Here is a 17,536-nt window from a genome sequence, read left to right as displayed (position 1 = left end):
GCAATGCCCCCTCTCCTGCCCAGGATTTGCCAATGCCCCTTTTGTCCCAAAATGAAATTCCTAGGCAATAGAAACTGACTACATAACTTTCAAAATAAAAACCACATGCTACCTTAGCTATACTATAAAGAAGAAATAAGAGGAAAGCAATTCAAAAGAAAATATTAACCGCACTATATAGATGCTCAAGTATGACCACTTTAACAGACACATTGCCACTGTGGCCCCGGAGGCGGGACCAGCCCCGCCATCACTGACACGGACACTGAGATTCGGAGAAGTGCAGTCATTAACCCCGTGGCTCCCAGGAGACTGGGACTCGACCCTGGTCCTCTTCTCCCACTCAACTCTCTTCTCTTTCCAGCGGAAACTGGGAGAGGACCCAGGGTAGCCGGCCATTGCTGGCTTCATGTGTTATGTCCTATGTGTTTGTGATGTGCACACGTAACCTGTCCCACGAGAACTGCACCACGCCCTCAGTAATGTCCCTCCCACAAACACGAGAATGAGCAGCCATCAGTGCTTTTAGTTGCCACGGTGGGACCCTGGGCCTCACAACTTCGAATGAGGCATAGGAAACCCTTTTTCTTTCCCCAGTACCATCGATTTTATCTTCATTTTCTCCTTATTTTTCCTCTTTCTCTATCCTTTATTGCTCCCCTCTTTGCTTGTTATTCCCCTCAATTGCAATTCTTTTCATTGCAATGTCTGATGCTTTTAACGTCTGCTGCTTTAAGTGATTATCGCCTTTCATCTTCAGCCAGACTTGTGAGTACCATCATCCCATGTCCCAGACGAGGAGACAGGAGAAACAGAATGATGGAGAAATCTGGTCACAGGCACAAATGTAGCGGGGACAGCTGGGGGGGGAGGGCGGGATTCAGAGCCAGAGAGTCAGGTCTGTGTGACTCCGAAGTCAGTGTGATCCCACCAGACCCTTTCTTACCTGCCCTTCTTCCAATCCCGTTTGAATTTCTCTCTCCTCTCAGTCACAAATCTTTCACCAAAGCATCACTTTAACCCCCAACATTTTCTAAGCATGAGCTCAAATTATACCCAGAGTTTTATGCTCAATAAGAAGCACACTATGTTGAACGTACCAGTTGCTGACAAAGCAAGAAGAAGTGTCCTCCCTGCGCCCCATCCCCTTCTCTCCCCTCACCCCTGCCCGGTGTGGAGAGGGGCTGACAGTGGCCACGGGTGCCTTAGAAATGGCAGCTGAGGCATAGCTCAGTGGATTGAGCGCAGGCTGCGAACCAAAGTATCGCAGGTTCGATTCCCAGCCAGGTACATGCCTGGGTTGCAGGCCACAGCCCCCAGCAACCGCACATTGATATTTCTCTCTCTCTCTCTTTCTCCCTCCCTTCCCTCTCTAAAAATAAGTAAATAAAATCTTTAAAAAAAAATGGCAGCTGAGGCTCAGTGCCGGAGGTCTTGATCTGCTCCCTGAGGACTCCTTAATGTAGCTCCCCTACAGAGGCGAAGTAACCCTGCCGGCCCCTACCACGTGAGCATGATGCGGTAGTCTTTACCTGGCCTTTTCAAATCCTGGAGTTTGATTTCTACTTTCTTACCTGCTGTACCTTGATATATGTCTGCTCGTGTTGCTTCATCCGAACACACACTCATTGAACACACTCTTCTTAAGAACCTGCTCTGCGCAAAACATCCATCCGATCAGAAGCATTTGAGCACCTAAGCGTGTACCTGTCCCGTAGACAGAGCTTCGGGGAGCGAAGCCAAGCCCCTGCCCCGTGCGCCCCAGGGAGGAGGCTCAGGGCAGACAGGTGAACAAGGGAATGTGTGTAAGAAAAGGTCTAGTACAGATACCCGCCACGAATAACACCAAGTCAGGGTGAGGGGACAGGAAAATGAAATGGGGCAGAGGGGTCAGGGGCTGTGTTAAATGAGGGGGGGTTCACCAGGCATTAGGTGTGGTCAGATATGCAAAAATCAACATGTCACAATCCTGTCTGACACCTACCGTGTGATCTCTGTGTGCGTAACATGCTAGGCCTTACCTGTGTTTAATGTGCACACACTGCGGTGCACACGGACACAAAGTCACGGAAGCGATCTGTTTTCAGTGCAGAAGAGTGCAGAAAATAACTCAGTGGTGCCTTCTTTGTTACTAATTAGCTAATAATTGTTCAATGTGTAACATTTCCGGGAAGGTGGGGTATGTGCTTAATGTACCATTTTCTTGTCATCTGCCTTCTCTCCCACAGGGAGGGTGCCCCGGGGCTGGGGGACGGCAAATAATGCCCGTTTCCAGGAGAAACTTCCTGAGACTCCTGCAAAGCCTTTTCTACAAAAAACATGACAACTGGCCCTAAAGGGAAGTTCCCAGCCTGCACCACTCCCAGGCAGTCCTCATGCGGCCAAGGGCCAGAGGGGCGGCCTCAGAGAAGGTCTGCTCCCACAGGTGCCGAAAGGAAGGGCCACCTGCCAGCCTCAGGGTCGGGCGCAGCTCTTGCTTGTGAACAGTGACAACTGGCCCTCGTTTGCTTAAGCAAAAGGGCATTTGTTGGAAGGATAAGGCAGAGAGGCAGGGAGGGAGAGGGGGAGGGAGGGGGAGAGGGAGGGAGGGAGGGGAAGGAATCAGTGGGAGGGTGAGGAAGGGGCACGACTGGGCATGAAGATGCCCAGCAGGGATGTCTCCCATGGGCACATGATGGCTCTGATGAGGACCCCCAGCTACTCCTGCCATCTGGCCATTTGCACAGCACTTCAGGTCCCACGGAGCAGACATCGCGTGCACCCATGAGAGGCCTCACCCCCTCCCCTGGGTGTGCCCCGTGGGAGGCAGGCAGGCGTCTGATATACAGGCAGGGGCAAACGTTGGCTTACAGTTGTTCATATGGAAAACAATGCGATCATCAACAAACAAGGGTCCAAGAAGACACTCAGTTTCTCGTACTCACAGCAGTAAACCGACGTTAGCCCGACGTTTGCAAAGCTGGCTCCCCACAGGGAGACTCAGGCGCTGCCTGTCATGGTGGGGGGACTAGATGGCACTGCCGGGTGGGGACAAGTGTCCTCGGTAACTTCCTGCAGACTGTGGAGGGAGCCGTTTGTGAAAACCAGGGAGCCCCTCTCGAGTCTGGGAGCTGGCGGCTGCAGCTCAGCCGGGAGCAGAGGAGAGAAAATTTCTCCCCAGCCAAGCACTGCCCCCGCCTCACCCAGACCTCGCCTTAGTTTCAGCAGGTCTCCATGAGGTGGCATCCCAGCCCCCAACCCTCTGGGGCCGGGGCGGGGTTGGGGGAGGCGGGTGCAGCCCTCAAACTGCACACACTTCACATCAACCCTGTCCCAACCTCCAGCTCTAAAGTGAGTGATAAAATCTTCCTCACTCAGGTATCAGATGAGATACCCAAAGGGACACTTTTTTTTGAAAGATTTTATTTATTTTATTTTTAGAGAGAGGGGAAAGGAAGGAGAAAGAGAGGGCAAGAAACATCAGTGTGTGGTTGCTTCTTGCACACCCCCTACTGGGGACCTGGCCCGCAACCCAGGCATGTGTCCTGACTGGGAATCAAACCTGTGACCCTTTGGTTCCCAGGCCCGCACTCAATCCACTGAGCTACACCAGCGAGGGGAACACTTTTTTTAAAGTTACCTGCTGTGCTAGCAGAAGTAAAGCATAATTAGCATTTTAATAAATCACATTAATGTTCTGTCAAATGTATCTACTATGTATTTTCAAGTATTTTGCAGCCTTTCTTTAAGAGTAAGGAAGCACTTGATAAATGCCCCCTTTGTGTTGGAAGCTGGTTAGAAAAATGTCAGAAAAATGTTTGTCACTACAAAGAAGCATGTCCCCTAGAATTTTCAAATGCGCATGAAAATTGATCTCTCTCACTGATCTGGCCCAACTGGTTTTCACTTTTTAACACTATGATTTGGGGGGAAAGAAGAAAAAGTTAAAGTGACTTACATGCTCTGGAACTCCGTGAGAATCAGGCAGTTGGAAAATCACATTGAATTCCCCACCTGGCACGTATTATGTAAGGGGGGTGGACACCTTTTGAATTGTCCAGGTGGATTGAAGTGGAAATCTGTGAACTGGATGAAAATCATTAGCTGTCATCGGTTTTTAGCATGAGGCCTAAAAAGGCAACATCAGACCAGTTCAAATGATTAAAAGCAACAAAAAATGCCCATACAGAAATAAACCTGGGACTCAATGTTTCTCCCCACACCCACACAGCCATGTGCACGCACACACTAACAGACATGTGCATGCATGCATGCGCTAATAGACATGTGTGTGCCTGCACTTGCCAATGGACATGCATGTGCCTCACATGCTAACAGGCATGTGTGTGTGCACACTATGCATGTGTGTGCACGCACATGCTAACAAGCATGCGTGCACATGGACACAGAATTTCTAAGAACCCAAGGGAAGCTTTATTAACCCTCAATTCATGTCATCCTCAAAACAGAAGCTACTTTGAATAAAAAACACAGAGAATAATTTATATATTTAGATTTTAATTTTTTCTAGCAAATAATGCAAACTGAAGCATTTGGGGGGGTTGTCCATCAGTTAGCATTATTGCTCTTATTTTGAATTTAGGTTCTTTAGTGAGAGAGGAGGCATGAAAAGGCAATGGACTTGAAATGTTATCTGGCCTTATTTCACTTCACTAATTTGTCCTACTTGCTTGTTATCTTCCTTTCTTCCTTCTTTCCTTCCTTCTTTCCTTCCTTCCTTTCTTCCTGAGAAATTTTTTTAAGAAATCTTTTTTTTTTAAGATTTCATTTATTTTTTAGAGAGGGGAAGAGAAGGAGAGAGAGAATCAATGTGTGGTTGCCTCTCACATGGCCCCCACTGGGGAACTGGCCTGCAACCCAGGCATGTGCCCTGACTGGGAATCGAACCTGTGATGCTTTGGTTCACAGCCTGCACTCAATCCACTGAGCTACGCCAGCCAGGGCCTTCCTGAGAAATTTTATGTATTTCATTTGGAGCCCTCATCCCACCATTGTATTCCTATCAGTTGGGTGAGCGAATGAATGAATGAATGAATGAATTTGCTTCGTTTGAAATTCAGACTTTCCTCTATCAAATCTTTCTTTCCAATTCTCTTCTCCCTTCAGCCCACTTTCACAATTCCTATAACCTTGAAGTCAAGAGAGTTTACAGCCATCTCAATGGGCAACTCCCACTTAGCAAACAGGAAAAACAGACTGAAGGAGTGAAGGAAATTTGAATTCTTAGAAACACCCAGAATGGTTTTTTTTCATCTCAGAAGAGTAACTAATGCAGAGAGACACAATGAAAGGCTTTTCCAAAGGTGAAATTCTCAGGAAACTTAAACTGTCATTTTGGGGGGTTGTTTTTATGCATGAGTAGCCAAAAGCCACTTGCTTTTAAGGTAAGAGCAAATCAAAGACATTTGTCATTCTTTGCAACAGAAAAGTGAGTGAGAGCTCTTGGAAAGAAAACATGTTCAGTGCTGTTAAATTTCACCTTCCTTTCAAAACACAACTGCTCAGTGTGTTCCTCGGGACCGTGACTTCACAGCCACACAAAACACCGACATTTCACCCACGGACTTAAACCTTCGGGCTGAGCAAGAGAACCCGGGGCCTCCGCATGCTCACCTGTAACATTGTAACGTTATCTCAGTGACTGACACTGAACCTTCAAAAGTAGCAGCATTGTGGTCCGAGAATATTTATAGTCTCTAGACATCTGTCCCAGTGCCGCTCTTCCCTGGCCCCATTCTCCCATTAGAATCTGTGCTGGAAGCAAGAGGCCAAAGGTGGCCAGCGAGTGAGCGAAAAAAGCACTGGGCTGAAACTCGGCCACTTGGAGTTTTACCCTGTGCTGCCGCTAACCACCTTGGTGACCTTAAACTAATTCACCACTCCAGACTGGTTTAGTCACTGATAAAACGAGCATTTTACCCAGAAAGAAAAATCTAAAGTCCCATTCTGACCCCAAATATTTAATGACTACGGTTGTCCATCAGGTAGTAGTAGTCCATCAGTTGCCCCGAGGGCTCAGCCTGTCTTTGCTTGTCCACGGTCTTGTGCTGTTGTGGTCTTCGTGTCGTGTGTTGGAGGGAGGATTTGCCTTTCTCATCTGTTCGCATGCAGTACTTCTGAATGTCGCACCTTTCCCGGCACCTCTCTCTCTCTTCATTCCTGTATGAAAACTCAAGAGTCATTCATTCCTCGTCTATTATCAGCCAGCCCTGACCCAGAAGCTGGGACAGGTACTGGGGAGTCAGGCCCTGGGCAACCGAACACTTAGAAGATTCCTCTACTGACAAAGAAGACACATTCCAGCAACATACAGCACCAGCGGAAGTTCGGTCCACTGGAGAGAGACATGTAACTATTCCGAGGTGGGGAGGAGTTTCCAAGCTTGGGAAGACCCTGATGGGAAAAACCACAACTTCCCACACCTCCCCTGACTACATTTGAGAAGAACCATCTTTTTTTTCTCAAGAAAATTCATTATTGAGATACCTCAATTTTTAAATCCAAACTACAGACTGATTTTTTTAAACTAAGAAATAAAATATCCTACACCCTGGCTGGCGTAGCTCAGTGGATTGAGCTCAGGCTGCGAACCAAATTGTCACAGGTTCGATTCCCAGTCAGGGCACATGCCTGGGTTGCAGGCCATGACCCCCAGCAACCGCACATTGATGTTTCCCTCTCTCTATCTCCCTCCCTTCCTTCTCTAAAAATAAATAAATAAAATCTTAAAAAAAAGAAATAAAATATCCTGACAGATCCATAAACAGAGGCTGACAGCTATGGGTGGGGAGGGAGTAGTTAGGGGGTCAGGGGACCGAAAGAAAAGGAAAAAGGACTCATGGACCCAGACAACAGCAGGGTGATTATGAGGGGGAGGGGGTATAAGGGAGATAAATGTAATGGAAAAAAATGCAATCAACAGGAAGAACTAAAGAGCCTATGGATTTTGGTAACTATAGGTGATTTATACAAACAGGCATGTGTGATGGTTAGTTGAGGACACTAACTCACTTCACTCTTAGCAGGTGCTTTGTGGGGGTCTGGGACCAAGCTCGGTCTTCATACAAAGCCCAGGATGCCTCCATGTGACTTCACCCCTGAGAGATACCAGGTAAGAGTGAGAGCTTCAGGGAAACCTAAAAGAGGTGGTTCTTCTAGAAAAGGCTGAGTCCCTTGTTTCCTCGAGAAGGAGCCACAGATGTCCCTGCCTGTCACTGGGCCATCCCATCGCAGATGGCCTGTCCTTTAGATCTTTGGGACCATCGGAACCCTCTGATTTTCTTCAGTGCCCTTGTGTGAACTGGTGTGCACACGCGTGAGTCAGGCAGAGACAGAGAGAGGGAGACAGACGGAGAGTGCAAGGAAGGGACTGTCCGTGATGGTGTACCCCAGGGACCGGGATTCAGATCTATACACACGTACATAAACACAGGTATCACAAAATGGGATGGTGCACGTTCACTTTCAAAATGTTCTGATTTTAGCCCTGCCTGGCATAGCTCAGTGGATTGAGCATGGGCTGTGAACCAAAGTGTCGCAGGTTCGAATCCCAGTCAGGGCACATGCCTGGGTTGCAGGCCACAGCCCCCAGCAACCACACATTGATGTTTCTCTCTCTCTCTCTTCTCCCTCCCTTCCCTCTCTAGAAATAAATAAATAAATAAAATCTTTTAAAAAAATGTTCTGAATTTGACAGTTTCCCTGACTTCTCCACCAAAAAAAATATCAAGTTATCATTTTGCTCTCAGGCTAATTAATATATCTCTCTGCCCAAAATTTTAGTCTACATGATACTCACAGGTTAGAAACTGTGGAACTGATAGATAGTCAGGAGGGACCCACAAAGAAGAGAAGCAGAGGAGACAAGTTTAGTAATCATGGACGTGAACATCACCAGCACTCATATTTTTTAATTCTAAAAAACATGCAGCAAAATAAAAAAAAAAGATTTAAAACCTGACTTGCTACTTCAGACATTTACTTTCAAAGTCTTTCTTTTTTAGTTTTTTAAAGATTTTATTTATTTATTTTTAGAGAGGAAAGGGAGGGAGATAGAGAGAGAGAGAGAAACATCAATGTGCGGTTGCTGGGGGTCGTGGCCTGCAACCCAGGCATGTGCCCTGACTGGGCATCGAACCTGCAACACATGGGTTTGCAGCCCGCGCTCAGTCCACTGAGCTATGCCACTCAGAGCAGTCTTTTTTTTTTTCACAGCTAAAATAAACTCAGAGCCAAGGGTTTCCACTGAGAGGCAGAAACTGTCCACTCCCTCCTTCGTGTTCCATCTACAAAGGGCTCAGAGGGCCACATTAATGGCGCCCCCTACCGGAGAGGAAGGGCTGGGGGCCCAGCATGGGAGACAGCGGCACGTTTATCCGCTACTGAGCACGGGGCGGCAGCCTTACCCTGGGTCAGTAGAGAGGCGAGGTGTTGCTCCAGGGACCTGCTGTCGGGAGCACCGTGGAGACGAGGAAAGGAAGGTTTCTTCTAATACCAAGCTGCTGTCTGTCCGCAGTCCCTTCCCTACGACCGCGTCCTGGACATCCACAAGCAGCACCTTTCTCCCGTGCTGACGGCCTACTTTTCCAAGCCTTTGCTGCTCCACCAGGGCCACGGGGAGTGGCTCTTTGATCACGAGGGAAACAGATACCTGGACTTCTTTTCTGGGATTGTCACCGTCAGTGTTGGTCACTGCCACCCGTGAGTATCCTTAAAATCCCGGCGCTTTCACTCCAGAAGGATGTATGGGAAAAGGGCTAATGGTCACGTTAGTGACTTGGGACCCTGATTAACCAAACCGCTCTCTCCTTAGGCGTAGCCCAGGTTATGGAGGGGGGGCCCCCTCCTATTTCCTGGGTGACAAAACAATCTCACCACTGCACTTTTTTGCTTGACAGGGCAAATTTTAGTCTTTCCCATTGTACCTGCAGTGTGGGGTGTACTGTGTAATCGGACTGTCGTGTGTACGCGTGTCACTGTGCTGTGTCAACAGCTTCCAAAGAGAGGAAAGGCACCGAGGAGGAAAAGGCAGAGAGAAGAGAAAGGCAGGCAGTTCTCACAGAGCACAGGGGCTGGTGTGGGGGGCAGGGGATGAAGAGAGATGAGAAATCTGTTTCAGCCTGAGGACCTTCATCGGCTACTCTGACCCATGAATAAGGGAAAAAAGGACAGTTAGGCAAAGATGTAGCATGGCTGGAAACTCACATGAAGAATGTGTGGGTCCTGTGGCCTTGAGTTCTCTGCTGGCCTGGTGACCCCCTGCCCACACCAATGCCTGTGCAGGCCCTTCTGTGGTCCTTCAGGGTTCCGTCCAGCCATCTTATTTTAATCTCTGTATTCTCATGCCTTTCATAATCTGGCCAATAAAATTCACATCAAGTGGGACAAAAATAAAGTAGCAGGTCTACATAAACGGAATGGGTCGAGGCCATTCCGTCAAAGTGCGGGTGAGGGGTCCGCTCTGCCAGCAGCTGCCGGGCAGCGAGGAGTGAGCTTCAACCCCGGGGCCCAGCCCTCGCCTTCTCCTCCTGTCGCCTTCTCCTTTCCATCTCCGCCTTCAGGAAGCAGTGGCCCTCTGCGGGGTCCTGAGGAGCGTGAAAAACACATTTCCAGTGAAATTTAAAACAGTTAGAGTGTTGTCCCAATTCTCCAAGGTTAAGGGTTCAATCCCCGATCAGGGCACAACCAATGAACGCATAAGTGGGAAAACAAAGCAGTTTTTGTAGGAGCAGAAATATGCAGGGTTCCATATGCATCTTGAGAATTCAAAAAAATAAATAAATGAAAGGGAAAACCTGACGCAGCTGGCGCCTTCGCCTGAGCAGAGATTAAGTGGCACCAGGGTCCTATGGGAGGGTCCTGAGCTCCTGTGAATGGAGACCAGCAATTCTCCACCTGGCACAGGTCACAGTCAAAGCACATCTTCAAAGTCGAAGAGCATTGATGTTTCAGAGCAAACATCAATGTTTAAGAGCAAAGTCGAAACACATTGATGTTTCTCTCTCTCTCCCTCTCTTTCTAAAATCAAAATAAGACATCTTTAAAATAAAATAAAATAAGACAAACACACATGAAAGTAGAGAAAAATGAGGTAGAGAAAATTTTTTAACACTCCCACTGAACCCTCCCAACAGTGATTGTTCCTGTTCACTGACTGTTCTTGTTGACCTTCATGACCTCTGTGCACCTCCTCACTGACCTCTGACCTCCTCACTCCGGGCGGTGCCGCCTCTTTCCGTAGCACCCTGCTCTTCCCTCTCTATTCCCTTCGAGTCTCACTACTTCTCCCGTAGAACGGGCCCCAGCTTATGTCCCTACCTCTGCTCATTTAATTGCTACATTTTCAGCAGCCTTACCCAACTCTATCTCTTCGGCCTCGGCCAAGCTATGATAATAACTCTAATAAACCAGAATGGAAATCAGATGGCATATTTCCCCTGCCCCATGATATCCTACTATTGGCTGAAACTCAACATTTTCAGGACTAAAGCCACCACGTGCTCCACAATGCTGTTTCCATTCACATGCTCATTTCTATTCACGTGAGTCAACTATTATACAGAAGTTCCCTGCTATGAGCTGGGCAGCTGGACAACTGGCTGCATTTCTCAGTGGATCCTGAGTTTTTCCCTGTGTTACGAGCGAGAATGCTGATGTCACCTTTGACTCTTTCTTGCCTCTCATTCCCTATAACCACCAAGGGGCTGTTTTCCTGCCATTGAATGTTTTTCCTCCCATCCCCTCTCCTCCTCCCACACCTGGGAGGCCACCTTGCCCTCCTAGCCGGCCTCACCAGTACCCTCTCCTCCCCCTCCATTCTACCCTCCGGCTGCTCTCAGGTTGATTTTGCTGAACAATGCTTTTGTCAAGTGTCTCTGTTGTTTAAGAGTTTCCACAATGAGATACCACCACACACAGTTCAGAATGGCCATCATAAACAAAGCAACAAACAACAAGTGCTAGTGAGGATGTGGAGAAAAGGACACCCTAGTGCACTGGGTCCAACAGGTGGGAATGCAGACTGGCGCAGCCACTGTGGAAAACAGTATGAGATTTTCTCAACAACTGAAAATGGAGCTGCCTTTGCCCAGCAATTCCACTGCTGGGATTATACCCTGAGAATCCTGAAACACCAATTCAGAAGAACCTATGCACCCCTATATTCATAGCAGTGGTATTTACAGTAGCCAAGTGCTGAACTAGCCTAAGTGCCCCTCAGTAAATGAGTGGATCAAAAAACTGTGGGACATTTACACAATGGAATACTATGCAGCAGCAAGAAAAAAAAGGAACTGTTATCTGTTAACACAGCAAGGATGCAACTGGAGAATATCACGCTTAGTGAAATAAGCCAGTTGACGAAAGACAAACACTATGTGGTCTCACCTATGAGAGGAGCCTAATCAACAACAACAAGCTAATGAGCACAACAGAACCAGAGGTGTGGAAACCCGGGCCGGTCTGACAGCAGCCAGAGGGGAGGGAGCAGGGGGATAACAATGGAGAGAAGGAGAAGGGGTTAGACAAAGAACGCGTATGAAGGGCCGAGACGGACAGCGGTGTGGGGGCTGACTGTGGGAGCAGTGCGGGGAGGGGAGTGGACTGGGCAGAGGAGAGCAAAGGGGGAAAATTGGGACAACTGTAATAGAACAATATAATATTTTTTAATAAAAAATAAATAAATATAATTGAACAGACAAACAAAAGGGTTTCTGGAACTCCGAGATTTTCTAACTGGAGTTCCATGCAACTGAACTGACCGCAGGAGGGGCGTGCGGGCAAAGGCCCCGTGCAGAAACGAGCTCCGGAAGCATCTCGCAGTGCCCCTCCTCCTGGAGAGAGCGGAGCGCTGAGACGGTGCTGGCACCGAAAAGCCCCGCAGTCAAGAAATCCGGTCGATCTGGCGTTTCTCCAAGTCGTTTAGCCACTGCACTGAGTTTATGATGTGGCAGGTATTAATAACAAGCGGATCGCGGTGCAACACACCTCCGTCATCGCTGTCCTTAGGTCGAGATCAGATGCCTGGACCTGGCTTTTCGGGACCCTCCAAGCCAGGACCTACACGTCCGTCCACCGGAGTCCCTAGACCCCTCGGCACGAACCTTCCTCCACGGAGCGTGTTCACAGCTACACAATGTTCCACGTTCCCCACTACTAAGGCCCAGGGAGTGGCGCTTCCTTTGAAGGAAAAAAATACTGATTCTGTGTACCAGTGCTTGATGCGCCTACAGTCCTTTAGAAAAATAAGACACCCAGGCTTACATCTTGCTGCCCCTGGTATCCTATTTAAAGCGTAATGAGTAAGAAAACCTAGGTAGAAGAGATTTGAAGTCCAGACTTCCTCCTAAACTAGAAACTTCTTTTCTAAAATCCTTATGAGATACTCATTTGATCTCCTTCATTACCTTTTGGGTCAGCACACGCCATTGCCAGACACCTCCGGTGGTCAGAGAGCTTTCTCGCGTGTGGATGAAATCGGCCTCCTGAAACTCTGAGTTCGGCGACCGGCGTGTGCGTTGGGAGGGGCACACCTGCCTGCAGCGTGGATAACTAACTCTGCCCTCCTGTCTGTCCAGGAAGGTAAACGCAGCGGCACAAAAGCAGCTCGGCCGCCTGTGGCACACAAGCCCCCTCTTCTTCCATCCACCAAGCCATGAATATGCGGAGAAGCTTTCGGCACTTCTTCCTGAACCTCTAAAGGTATAACGCTCCCAGCTCCAAGGGATGGGAGTCCTAGGGAGCAGGAATACGGGCAGGGGTTTGGCGTGTGCATTGAACAGCGGAAATAGTGAGCTAATCGCAATCGAGAAGAAAGCAGTTCTCACGTCGCTGGTGAAACCAACCAGTGTTCGCTGCATCAGCACCACGCCTCTCCTCGCTAACCTCGCTGGCACGTCTTTGCAGGAATCACTCCGCAGGAGCTGCACAGCCCCCCACTCCACGACCCCCCCCACTCCACGCCCCCCCGCCCCACTCCCTCCTTTGTGTTCCCCAAGAGGTTCTCATCTCTCTGTTTCATAGCTGCTGTGCAAAGAGCAGGGCCATTTTTAAATAAAATAAATTCTACCATTCAGTTCATTTAGTCTAAGATGCACTTAGATATTCTTTTGCTAAAGGAGATTTTTTTTTCTGCACCTGGAAGGACTGAATTTTTTTTTTAACTGAATTGAGATGTCAAAACGTTGGCCAGGATTTGCGTTTAGGGATCCAATGAATTGATGTATGTATAGTACCTAGAACAGTACCTTGTGTTCACTATTAGTATTATTTTACGGCATGATCTGGACACACTATGTGCTCTGGCACCTAGAAGAGAGAAAGACAGTGGAGTAGCTGCGGCCTGCGTTCAGCACAGTCACGTGTGCGGAAGAGCAGAAGGGCACAGCGCATGCCTGCTGGCGCCATGCCGGAGGCCCAGGGCCCTTCAGTTCTCCCCTTTCTTGCGGCCAAGGTGAACTGCTTTTTTTTTTCCTGGTTTCCTTGATTTTTCAACATTCACACACACTGAACTTACAGGCTGGGCTGTCCCTGAGGCTAAAGGATCAGGGGGCCTGCCCAGTCCCAGGCCTTCAGACCAGGTGCAGACCAGGTGCAGTGGAACCAGGAGACCAGGACTCGGATCCACACTCAGCCACTCACCGCTGCACACACGTCAGCAAGCCTCCCTGCTTAGCACTTTGCAGAGCAGCGAATAAAGCCAGTGAAAGTCTGGAATGTTTCACAACTGGGACCCTCCCTGAGCCACTGTGGCACCCGTAGCACTTAGCCGCTGCTCCATGCAAAGCTGTAGATTTAACACAGTAATTAAATGTGGTGACTACTGGTCTGAAGGTAAGTCTCCACAATAATCAGAGGCTGGGACACACAGCCTGCAGCAAGTCTGAATCAACAGGATAATAAGAAAATAAACTGAAGTATAAGGCCACGTGTCTGTGTTTTCCCTCCAGGTCATTTTCTTGACGAACAGCGGCTCCGAGGCCAACGACCTCGCCATGATGATGGCCCGAGCACACTCCAAGAACACGGACATCATCTCCTTCAGGTGACCACACCTGGGGACACCCGACTTTCATAACGCTGACTCACCCTGTACTACACATGGTCTATCTTTAAAATAGGGCTGGAGGGGCTTCCCCGGGGGTCGGTTTCTAATTTTAGATTTTAAGAAAAGATCTGTCCAATGAATTGTGTGATGGGATGACCACATCCAAACTAACCTGGTCCCTGCCTGGGGTGACAAACAGCACGGAGTCCTGGTTTGGTCGTAGAGCGCCTGTGGAATGAAAGGTCACATCACAGCTCTTGGACTTTGAAGATGTGCTTTGACTGTGACCTGTGCCAGGTGGAGAATTGCTGGTCTCCATTCACAGGAGCTCAGGACCCTCCCATAGGACCCTGGCGCCACTTAATCTCTGCTCAGGCGTAGGCGCCAGCTGCATCAGGTTTTCCCTTTTATTTATTTATTTATTTTTTGAATTCTCAAGATGCATATGGAACCCTGCATATTTCTGTCCTACGGGCAACTTTTGAGAACCATCGTTTCATAGGTAAACTATAAACCCTTGATGGCTACGTTGGTAGCATTCAAAGTAATAGAAAGCTAAGAGTTTTGCTTACAGTTGCACGCTTAAACACCCTTATAATGTTTATGTGAAAGACAGGAGTGAGTTATAGTAAAAGTTGACGGAATGAAAAACTATTCCCATTCTTTTACCTCTATGTCCATAATTTCTGTCTAGATTTGAGAGAAGATTTGATTCCTGCAAAGTTTGATTACCAAAGCCCATCCATATAAAATGCATGCATAGTGACTACAGGCACAAACAAACATTTGCTCTCAGAGATACTATAAAGCGTTGTGGTTGATATTTTACCTAAATAAACGTTACAGAAGATGTGTGCCCCGGTATTTAATCTGTTCAAGCAGTCGTGGTGCCCCCAGGACTCAACACGTGTTTGTCTCCTCTTTCAAGATACGTGTCATCCTACCACATAGCCTTAGGACAGTGCATAGTCCTAAATATGCAATCTGAGTGATTTTGATTTGGAAAAAAAAATGGTCAAACTGGTCTGCAACCAAAATTGGTGATTAGGATGGTATATACTAAATAAGACTGTTTCAGGTTCAAAAAGAAGCAAGCCCTGTATTTCTTCTGTGCCAAGTAAGATGGCTGTTAAGACACTTAAAGAGGAGTTCCCAAAAGGGTGGAGCCACAGCAGGAAGAAATAGCTGGCTTCGGAAGGTGACTGGTTCACAGACAAATACTCGCTGACTCTATCATTTCTGATGTGTCGCTGTAAGATGAGTCTCACTACTTCAGAGTAACTGAGGAGGGCAGGTATTGAGGTCAGAGTTCTTGGCTGGATGGTCTCCAATTTCTTCCACGATTTCAAATCTATGACACCACAGGAAAGATAAATAAGTCCATTTGCCTGGCATAGACTTAGAAGATTTCTCAGAAACTATTGGAGTTCCCCATTAACAGCATTCCGTTTCATCTCCACGGCCTTCTCGGGTTTTCTGTTTCTCTGTTGTCCTATCTGTGTTCCACAGGCCAGAGGTCAAAGAGCAATGAACCAAACTCCACCCGCCCTGTCTTTCCTCCACAGAGGAGCCTACCACGGATGCAGTCCTTACACCTGCAGCTTGTCAAACGTGGGGCTGTTCAAGATGACTCTCCCCAGTGGGTCGGGCTGCCGATCAGTGAGTTTGGAGATTTTTGTCTTATTTCTCTACAGGCCGCTGGGTGTGCGGAACAATTGATCAGATTTTCCAGGTATTCATATTTGAAACTAATATAAAGCTTATCATTAACCAGGAGCTCAATTTGACTTAATTGTACTGAAGACTCTTTGAGGAAAATGTTTCTTAGAAAGGCCTTCAGAGTCTGAGTAATAATTAATGATAGGGTTTTTAAATTTTGTTTTGCTCTTAAATACAATCAAGTAAATTGCAATAAATGCGTTGAAATTAGTTCTCAAAGCTTTTGAATGCGTAAAATTGCTGTAGAGGCGTCCTGGTACCCACCTTTTCAGCATCGGATGCCTAATTATTCTTATTCTTTCAGATGCCCTTACCCTGCAAACCCCTGAGTGAGTTGTTACCAGGCTGACCGTGAAATCAGTTTCCCTTGTAGAGTGCCTACACAACTATTTCTAAGAAAGCATTATCTCTTCAAAGCAGAAAATTAGATTTTCATCCCAAGTGGGAGAGAAATCTCAGCATCAAATTAAGAAACCCTCTTGCCTTGATTAGTACCATATGCTCCCCCGAAGTGCCTGTCTTCAGTTCGCGCTCTGACAAACTTCTCCTGTCGTTTGCAGACAATGTGCCCAGACGTCTTCCGGGGCCCTTGGGGAGGAAGCCACTGTCGGGATTCTCCCGTGCAAACCATAAGGAAATGCAGCTGTGCCCCAGGTCCCGCCGGGCAGGGAGGGAGGTGCCTGGGGGAAGGGCGGGAGGGGTCAGAACCTGGAGAAAGGCGGATGCACTCCTGAGTGAACGGAGATTTGGGAAAGTGGGGGAGGAAAAAGCCAAGGGAAACAAAGCTAGAAAGCAGCCCCCTGTGGAACCAGGCCTAGCACCGCGGGCCTGCCTGGCTGTTAGGAAAAGCGTTCATGCTATCAGAGCTAAGCAGAAAGCAGGCTGTCCCCTGGCAGTTCATTAAAGAAGCTCTGTTACCTCTATGAGCAATAGCTCTGTTATTGATCTTCAAAGGAAACAAAGTTGGTGGAATTATTTCCCAATTTCCAACAGAAGGAAGAGAGAGGAAAAAGAATACTTTTAGAACTCTCAAAACGCCAGTCAGAAACTCCTCCAGGGACTCAGGATGCGAGTCAAAATGAGAGCATCTGTCAAAACCTAAGGCCATTCCCAAGGGCTGCTGACACGTCTTGCCAATGGTTTGAAGGCCTTCTCCCAAGGAAAGTATCTATTTACCGATTGAATTTCTATTTGCATCCTACACATGAGGACGAAGAGGCATGGAAATGGTGTCTGTTCTCTGCTAATCACTGAGTTTCCCCTTGCATTTGCCATTATAGCTCAGAACATTTTGAATAGCTGCTCCTAAGTAGCGCTGAAGGGAAGAATTAGACTTTCCAGCCAAATGATGTCTAATAGAATAGGAAGTGTCACTGGCTTGACAGGAGGAATGCAAATGGAAGTCCTTAAGAGTGGTCTTAAAAAGAAGAAAACTCAGCCATCTTAAAATTCAGACGGGATGATGGCAGTTGGAGACAGACAGATGCAGGAGGGAGCTTTGGAACAAGATGTCACCGTCACAGAACTTAAAATCGTAAGGAAGTTTATAGCCGTCATTCAAACTCTTTAGAGATGAAGAAACTGAAGTCCACATCTAGAAAGCAGGAGACCTAGGACTTGACCCCAAGTCTTCTGACCCCAAAGCCCCCAACCTATGACCACCCTTGTTCACACTAATGTCCCAGCAGGATGAACTCGGGCTTAAAAGTAACTCCTGCGCTGCTGGCCAGGATTGAAGAGACACATGGGTCTCACCCCCAGCCCTACCATGGT

At 47.8% G+C, this 17,536-nt stretch overlaps 1 protein-coding gene across 5 annotated transcripts in view; it reads left to right on the top strand.

Moving 5' to 3' along the window:
* AGXT2 (alanine--glyoxylate aminotransferase 2) overlaps positions 1-17,536 on the top strand; it is a 39,889-nt gene that overhangs the window by 297 nt on the left and 22,056 nt on the right. For 3 of the 5 annotated variants that reach the window (XM_045848287.1, XM_045848288.1, XM_045848285.1), the window contains exons 2-7: positions 7,023-7,111; positions 8,516-8,700; positions 12,576-12,699; positions 13,947-14,041; positions 15,610-15,703; positions 16,324-16,417. In XM_045848287.1, coding sequence (XP_045704243.1) covers positions 7,023-7,111; positions 8,516-8,700; positions 12,576-12,699; positions 13,947-14,041; positions 15,610-15,703; positions 16,324-16,417 — 681 coding nt within the window. The remainder of the gene's footprint in view (positions 1-7,022; positions 7,112-8,515; positions 8,701-12,575; positions 12,700-13,946; positions 14,042-15,609; positions 15,704-16,323; positions 16,418-17,536) is intronic. The other 2 variants (XM_045848286.1, XM_045848289.1) reach the window with 2 other exon arrangements.

Source organism: Phyllostomus hastatus, unplaced genomic scaffold (assembly GCF_019186645.2).
Source record: "Phyllostomus hastatus isolate PE091 unplaced genomic scaffold, TTU_PhHast_1.1 phas_contig_58, whole genome shotgun sequence".
Taxonomy (NCBI): domain Eukaryota; kingdom Metazoa; phylum Chordata; class Mammalia; order Chiroptera; family Phyllostomidae; genus Phyllostomus; species Phyllostomus hastatus.
This window is presented reverse-complemented; position numbering and strand designations above follow the sequence as displayed.